Source organism: Solenopsis invicta, chromosome 3 (genome assembly GCF_016802725.1).
Source record: "Solenopsis invicta isolate M01_SB chromosome 3, UNIL_Sinv_3.0, whole genome shotgun sequence".
NCBI classification, from domain to species: domain Eukaryota; kingdom Metazoa; phylum Arthropoda; class Insecta; order Hymenoptera; family Formicidae; genus Solenopsis; species Solenopsis invicta.
The window spans coordinates 5600272-5608852 of record NC_052666.1 but is presented as its reverse complement, the minus strand read 5'-3'; the positions used below and the strand labels follow the sequence as shown (position 1 = coordinate 5608852).

The window sequence follows — 8581 nt, the reverse complement described above, 5'->3', positions numbered from 1 at the left end:
CCACGTGGAGGTTCCCGCCCAGAGCGGCCGTCCGTGCTCCGGTCCGCTCTGGCTCTGCCGCCGTGGCTCGGAATGGCAGGTTCCAAGCCCAACGACTCGCATTCTCCGCCAGCTTTATTAAATAAATAAATAAATAAATAGATAAAACGCTTCTAACGCTGGGTGTAAAAGGCCCAGACGTTGTGGTCATTGTGTATATAATAAATAAGACGACTACAAATAAATTAACAAGTAGGCTGCCCGTAGTGCATCATCTGGCTTCGAAGCTCAGTGAATCGGAAGTTTTTATCCGACGAAGCCGGGGGCCTCCGCCAAATGGCGAGGGGCGTCGTAATTCATGAACATGTGATATTGCTCGATGGAATTACGCAACGCTATCATCGATATCGTGATGAGCGTTTTTCGGTCTTTGATGTTAAGTTTGGACAAGCTTTTGACCGTCTCCTTGGGCATCGCCCCTCGCGTTCCTACCACAATGGGTAGGACTTCTGCAGCGCTAGCTCCTAAATCGCGCTGCAGGGGAGGTAGCAGTTGGCTATATTTTTGTAGCTTGTCTTTATGTCCCTGAGCAAAATAATCGTTGTCTTCGTGGCGGACCGTAACATCGACCACGAAGACCCTTTTCCGGCTCTGTACCACCAGATCGGGTTTGAAATTCCCGCCCGAGGGCATTTTGTAAGTTGTTTTCCTCGTTACCGCTACCTCCTTGTCTCTTTGTGTTATTTTGTCTATGACTAGCTTTATGATTTCGTCGTGGCGGCGTATCGTATGCTCCTTCATAATTGTGCACTGCCCCAGGATGTGTGCGAGTGTCTCTGGCTTGGTCTTACATTTCGGACACTTTACGTCCGCCACCGGGCCAGCTCTAGCTAACGTTGTTCTGTTAGCGGTGGTGTTGGTGCGCATTTTGAACGCCGTTATAAATCTGCCCGGCTTGAGGAGCGATGGATAATGCCAGGCATTTTCAATTTTGTCGTCGGTGTGAGACTCCACCGACTTGCCTTGCGACACCAGAGCTGCCCATGCTGCGAGCTCTTGTTTCTTGGCTCCGTTCTTGTATCTTCTTATTGCTTGGGCGTCTACGGGCCAGTTTATTCGTGCGGCCGCCGCCAGGCTCCTGAGACGGTTCACCATGCCTGCGGCTTCCGTAAGAGCTCGCATCACCGGGTCTGCCGACTCGGTGAATTTTAGTCCTGCCCGCAAGCTGGAGCTCACCACCAAAGTCTCCAGCTTGGGGAAACCTAGTCCCCCGTCTCTCTTGCAGCAATATATTAATCCATTGGCTGTTGATTGCTGCAAGTGGTAAATGTCCTTGATCACTACCCGTAGCTCCTGGTCTAGCTGCCTAAGGTAGGTTACTGGCGGCGCTGCCAGCACCAACTGATACAGGTAGTGCGGGACTAGGTAAGTGGAGATCAGATGGACCTTATGGGGTGGTTTTAGCGCCAATTTCTTAATGCCTTTGGTCGCTTTGCAGAGATTGTCCTTTAGGCCCTTGATATCAATTCCAGCCCAAGGAGATATTCTCACTCCTAGGTATTTTAAAGTGGTACCCGCATCCGCGTACGGGATACCGTCTCCACTTATCAGTGTCAGCCCGGGATCTGCCAGGTACCAGGAGTCTTTAGTTTTTATAATTTGAAATGCTGCACATTTTGTGGCGGAGATTCTCATACCTAGCCCCCTTAGGTACGTCTCCGCCGTCCTGAGCAGATTGCTGGCTTGTGGTGCATTTTTCGCCGTTAATATGATATTATCTGCAAATGCCAGCGCTGAGACGCTCACCTCGCCTCTGATGTTACAGCCGGGCTGATTCTCCAACGCAATGAGCATCCATCCGGTTCCATCATCAGGTTGAACAATAACGGTGATAAGGGGTCTCCCTGCTTGACTCCGCGTTGGAGTTTTATTTCGATTGTGTCTTCTTTGTTTCTAATTTTTGTGTGCACATCCTTATAGGAGTCTTCCACGAGCCGCACCACTAGCTCGGGAAGCCCCTTTTTCCTCAAAGCAGCTCCAATAGCCTCATGTGGTATCGTGTCAAAGGCTTTGGAGACATCCAGCTGCACTGCGGCCAGGCCTTCTGTATTCTTCGAGTGTCGCAACAACTCGCTTAGGATGTGCACGTTGTTGAAGCAGCCCGCTTCTGAGGTAAAGCCCTTTTGGCGGGGCGTTATATGTATTTGCCCCCTTAATCTCTGGTCGACGATCCCCCAGTATAATCGCGCCAGGATTGAGCTAATAGTTATCGGCCGGTAGTTTGTTACTTGGTTTGGTCTTGGCCGTCTTTAGGCAATAACGTGGTTCTATTTCACTTCCATGCTTCCGGCTGATACGCTCTGATCGTTATAACATTGAACCACAGTCTTAGAATTTCTTGCCAAAGGGCTCACATCTCTTTTTGTTAGTCCATCAGGCCCCGCAGCCCCGCAGCCACCGTGGCCCTAGTCCGAGTGATTCTGTCCCTCACGTCCTTAGTCGTGATGGGGGGAAACACCCTTTCCAACGCCAGCGGCGGTCCCTGTTCCCCGAACTTGGGAGGTTCTATTTTGGGCTTTGTGCTCCACAACGAGTTGTACAGGTCCTTTATATCTTCCGAACTGAGATCCGGCTTGGTTTCCTCAGTCCAGTTGATATCCTCCCTTACGTATTTTATTAGAAGGCCTGGATTTTGCCTGTACAACTCCTGGGTCCTGGCATATTTGTAGCGCTTGCGGTTTTTCTTCCTGGCCTCCTTGCCACGCTTCTTCCCCTTCGGGTCGCCCGCGTTGGTGCGAAAGAACTCCAGGATCTGGTCGTCCAGGCTGTTCTGCTCTTCTTTGTTAGGCGGGTCTCCACTCACTATGCGCGCCAGGACCCGTCTAAGCAGCTGGACGCAAGCTGCTCGGGTGGAATAGCGTCTGGGGGCTCTACTCTCAATACGTCTCTCGCTATTCCCTCTCCATGTGTCTTCTGGTAGAAAGTCCTCCACCTCTTCTGGTAGAGAGTCCGAGGCCTCTTCAACGGGCTGTCGCCCCTCAGCACCGTTTTCTTCGCGAGGCTGCCCCTCCTCGCTCTGATATGGCGGATCCCCGGGAGGGATAGGCAACTCATCTGCCTCCTCGGGCACATCAATCTCCTCTTCATCCGCTTCTTCTACTTCTTCTTCTATTGCATCCTCCTCTTCTGTCTCTTCCTCCTCTTCTACTTCTTCTTCCTCTTTTTCCTCTTCCAACTGTATCTCTTCTTCCTCTTCATGCCTTGCGAGCATCTCTTCGAGGCGTCTTTTGTACGCAGCCATGTTTCTCTTGTCTCGTATTTGTTTGTTTGTTTTGCCCGGCAGAAACTCCGTCATTCTGTTTACCACGTTCCTTTCGTTTCTGAACCGGAGCTCGAGCCTCAACATGAGGTCTTCTTTTTCTTCCGAGAATACTCGCAAGGCTCTCCTGCGAAATGGCGTTGGTCCACCTCTTGCGAACCCGCCTGCCCGGACCGCGTTTCTGACTAGTGGGTATTCGTGTCTCTCGTGCTGCGAGAGACCAGATTTGGTCGCGAACACCCTGCCGCAATTATCAATCCGACACTCGTGTCCGTTAACAGGTGGTGGTCTTGGGGCAGTGCACTTTGATACATGGCACAAGGCCGGATGTTTTCTAGCGTACCTTTTTCCACAAGTCTCGTACACATAGACCACCACCTTATTCTTGTAGCGCTCCTCGGCGTGCCTGACTTCATCGTTAAGAGTGAGCGCCACAAAGTTCTCTTTGCCGCTCTCCACACACTTGCGGCAACTTCTCCTTGCAAAGGGAACCTTTATCTCGTAATCCATTTGAATAGCTTGGTCGTCATCGTTGGTCTCACCCTGGTTCGTTGGACGCCTGAGACCTCTGCGCCTACCGTCTGAGGCCTGTCTGTTGTCATCGAAAGCTGTTTTGTTGAAGCGGGCGGGGGCTGCTAACTCCGTGTCCGCGTGTTTCCTGTGCGGAATGGCACCGCTGGCGCCCGCCTTCGGCGGGCCCGCGCCCTAGGTATGACACGGTGACAGAGTCTGGAGCGGAACTTACCCGCATGGTACCGACCGCACGGCCGGCCCGAGACCCAGACAGACTCGGTATCGCCTTGACCTCGTTAGCCCACTCCATGATTGCTTGCGCAGTCTAGGGTGGTTACCAGCGGGAACCTATGGGAGGTGAGGTAGGCTAGGCTGCGATAGGCTTTGTCTTGTGCATCATCAGCTTTGTAACTAATAGCTCACTCACTCTTTGGGCCGCCGAGCGGACACCGCGGGAGATTGGCCGCACGACTTTGAGCAGTAGCTAAGTCCGCTCGCAGCGTGTTGCTTTGGATGTTGTGTGGCAACTAAATATTGCGGTGTGTCAAAGATCGCCCGCGGCGTGTTGCTTTCGGACGCGCAATAAGAAGAAAGATTACCGCGACGTGTTGCATCTGGTTTGATCTTAAAGTTTGCCGCGGCGTGTTGCTTTTGACGAACTATAAAAGTTGGCCGCGGCGTGTTGTTTTGCCCGTATAGGGAAAAAAGCAAAGACGCCCGCGGCGTGTTGCTTTCGTCCGTCGGCAAACAAAGACAACGGCGCCGCGCTCGCGAACAGAAGTCCGCACGCGGCGTATTGCTTTCTTCGCTCTGGCAGCCCCGAGGACCGGGGCGGCCTTTCGCAACATGTTCCTGAGGCGAGCGACTGTAATTAAATATGTAGTTTAATTAAGTATACAGGGTGATTCAGAACGACCCATGTGTCCCTGTAAAGGCGTGTTCTTGGATAAATTCTGAGACGATTTTTCCTGTACGAAAATTTTGTCTAACGCTTACTTTTTGAATAATAAGACGATAAACTTAGCGAATCATGGGCCGTGTATACATGGTAGACAAAGGCGGCGCAACTCACCGTCCGACGCGGGCGTTTACCCGTATCGGACGGTGAGTTGCGCCGCCTTTGTCTACCATGTGTACACGGCCCGTGATTCGCTAAGTTTATCTTCTTATTATTCAAAAAGTAAGCGTCGGACAAAATTGTCGTACAGGAAAAATCGTCTCAGAATTTATCCAAAAACACGTCTTTACAGGGACACATGGGTCGTTCCGAATCACCCTGTATATATATATATATATATATATATATATATATATATATATATATATATATATACCTTGTCGCATAATATGTTAAAATCGCCTCAGGGCGGTTCCGATAGGCCGCTAGCGCGACCTTTTATAGAGTTTACTATACTATTAATACTTTGTATATAATATAAATTAAATTTATCAGCTATATCGGCACTCTTTGGTATCGCCTAAGATCTCAAAATCTATATTTCCTATTTCCTTTATACCTACTGGCTCTAATTACTTCTTTCAAGGTTATCCACATAGTCGTAGGATTTTCTTTATTAAGGTCTATCATACTTTCGTAACATTTTTTTTTCTTTTTTTCCCTGATTAATTTTACTACTCCATTTCTTTCAATTTTATACTGTGACCAATTTCGTTCGGTATTGTCATACAATGCTTTTCTATATGCCTTATCCCTCCTATCCGCAGCCTCTTTTATCTCATCTGAAAACCACTTTTTCCCCTCCCATACTTTTGGAATTCTAGATTTTTTCTTCGGTGCCATTACATCTGACGCATCTACTATACTGTTAACAAATTTTTTTGCTCTTTTACTTACATCTATACATTCACATTGCCATCCCCGACTTTCCTGTAATTTATTTTTTATTAACATAACAAATTCATCTTCATCGAACTTTTTGTAATTTCTAGCGCTAAATTCTCTGTATTTACTTTCATTTTTACTCACACTCTACCTTCAGCCACGCATAGTCCGTAATCTTAGGTTCAGGAATTACTTGTACTATTTTATTATTATTAGAGAAAATTAAATCTATAATTTTCTGACTGTCTTTTGTAACTCTCGTTGGTTCGTTCACATACTGTTTCATACCCAAGCTTAACATTGTCTCTTGTAATTTTCTCGCATAAAACGAGTCCGTGAAAAGGTCTATATTAAAGATCTAATAGGTCTAAGATCTATATTAAAATCTTCTATTATCATGCATTCTCCTTTTATTATTAACTCCTCTACTATATCCTCAAAAAATCTTATGAAATCCCCGTGCGATGCGCTTGGTGAGTGATATATTACCATTATCACTCTTTTATAAAGTTTTTCTTTCATTTCTATCGTAACACACCTGTAATTTGATTCTAACTTTTTTATTAATACTACTTCATATCTAATATTATCTCTTATATACATAATAACTCCCCCTGTGTTTCTATTTTCGGCATCGCATCTAACTACAGTGTAACCCGACACATTTACTTCATTGTCTTCTATGTTACTAATCAGCCTGGTCTCCGACATCGCTACTATCACAGGATTTGTCCTCTTCATAACCTTATGCTGCAGTTTGTTTATGTGCGCTGGTAAGTTCTGCGCATTTATATACATAATTATTTTTTTTTTCTTCTGTAGTTGCTATTTTGTATCCTCCCAACTTGTTCTTCTCCTCTCTTCCTGTAACGCCCTCTTAAAAGTTGGACATTTTCGACTAATGGCTTCATGTTCGTCATTTATTTTTAGATTGTACGTTCTATTTTTGAACATACAATTCACACATTTGCTCTCCGTCTCTGTGCAAACTCGCGAGCTATGATTCCCTGCGTATTTACAGCATGTTTCTTCTCTCGTACAATTTTTAATAATGTGGAAGTACCCCTATTTAAAACATCTTTTGACACTGACGTGATTAAATACAGGACATTTCTTCCATTCTATATTTAGTTTTGATTTCTTCAATATCAGTTCGTGCGTCTCTTCATCTACTTTCATTATTATTGATCCTTTTTCATTTCCTCTTCTTTGATTGTTACTCTTTTTTTTAACCATTCTCTTCACAATTCGCATATTTACTATATCTATTTTATTCTGCTTCTTAATTGTATTTATAAGTTCATTATTATCTATGTTCATCTCTGCTAAATTTATGTTAACAATTTTTACTTTTGTTTTCCATTGAGACGACTCGAGCACTTTATAATTCTCTCCCAGCTTAGCTTGTACTGTCTCTTTCAATTTTTTCACCTCTTCTCCAGTTTCACAACCCATTATTACTACTCCTTTGCTTCCTTTCTTTAATTTCGTTAGTCCCATTGCCATATTTTTTATATTTACCTTCTCTTTTATTACTTTTTTCGTGACTTTACTCTCCTGTTGCAATTTTGGTTTAACTATTATAACGTTTTCTTTCATCTTTTCTTTAACCGCTTTACTGTAGCTTCTCTGTGATCCTTCCTTTAATCCATATGCTGTTCCCTGTATCATTTTCTTCAAGTTTTCCAATTCTTGCTTGACATTTTCTAATTCTTCTTGAACTACTTCTTTAATCATTATTTTAATTTCATTTTTACGTATCGCCTCATTTTTTATTTCTTTTACAGCTCTTATAATCTAATCTATTTTTAAATCAATGCTTGACCCTTTACTTCCACTGCTCATTGTTGTGACCGCTCCTGTAAACTCTACAGATCCTGTCGATGATGTCTTATCTCTTCCTGTCGGTATCGGTACTTTCTCAATATCAATCAAGAATTCCTCAAATGGGCCTTTACACGGCACGTACTCTTGGTTTCTGTCGAGAATTCTATGCTTATTTACACATCCTGGATAGTTAAAAAGCTTTGGGCAAGTTTTACATCTAACAACTTTGCTCTTAATTACTTTCCCACATGCCGAGCATCGGTATTCTGCATATTCCTCGTCCATGCTGATAATTACCGGCCGAAACCGTTAATATCAGCATAAGCGATTTGTCACCTGTGATCCACTTACACACGTCAGCACTATTGTGTCCACGTATAATGTCTATTGTCTTGTGAATCTTCGATCTCCCAAACAATAAATTCACTGCTCACATTCACAGATCGCCATATCCCGGCTAAATAACTTTCACAGCTATCCCCGGTCTATGACGGCGTAAATCAATCAACTTATTTTATGTCTTTTCTCACTTTAAACCACTCAAAAGTTATTACATTTACGGAGCGACTTTCGACACATCTTCTCTTTGCGAGAGAGAAAGAGAGAGGGGGAGAGAGAGAAAGAGAGCATGTAAGAACTGAAAGAAAGAATGAAAAACATGTATAAAAATTGCAGCTGGGACCAAAAATTCAGCTGGGAAAAGGAATACGCTATTTTATGATACGTAATGGGAGGAAAAGAAAGGAGAGAGAGAGAAAGAGAAAAAGTGAAAACGGTAGCTTCGGTTCAAGCTACGTTTTAAGTCTGTCAACCATATTGGCGTACAGTTTATTGAGAAATATGTTTAATAATTCTTCTGTATCGCCAAGACCGAATCAGCTCTCAAGCTTAATTTAGGCTATTGTCTAAGGGCGGCTAATTTAGAAAGATGGCATTTTAAAATAGTTTTTTTTTTAAACTTGTAGTAGCTGACACAATCAACTAAAATCTTTTACATAAAATTACATAAAAAGAAAGCAGAATTTGCAGAATAAATTATAATATAAAATTTGATTAATTTAAGTTACACTTGAGGCTCTGTTGAATAAGGGCACCAAAGT

The 8581-nt window shown here is 44.3% G+C and overlaps 1 protein-coding gene across 1 annotated transcript; it reads right to left on the bottom strand.

Annotated features, from left to right (window-relative positions):
- Window positions 1–285: 285 nt before the first annotated feature.
- Window positions 286–7766, bottom strand: LOC120357295. Its single transcript, XM_039447456.1, has 7 exons — window positions 7487–7766; window positions 7176–7375; window positions 6324–6434; window positions 3316–4003; window positions 2471–3189; window positions 1980–2159; window positions 286–1932 (listed from the first exon to the last, which is right to left on the bottom strand). Exons 1-7 carry the CDS (start codon window positions 7764–7766, stop codon window positions 286–288), a joined length of 3825 nt encoding a protein of 1274 aa, XP_039303390.1.
- Between the last annotated feature and the right edge of the window lie 815 nt (window positions 7767–8581).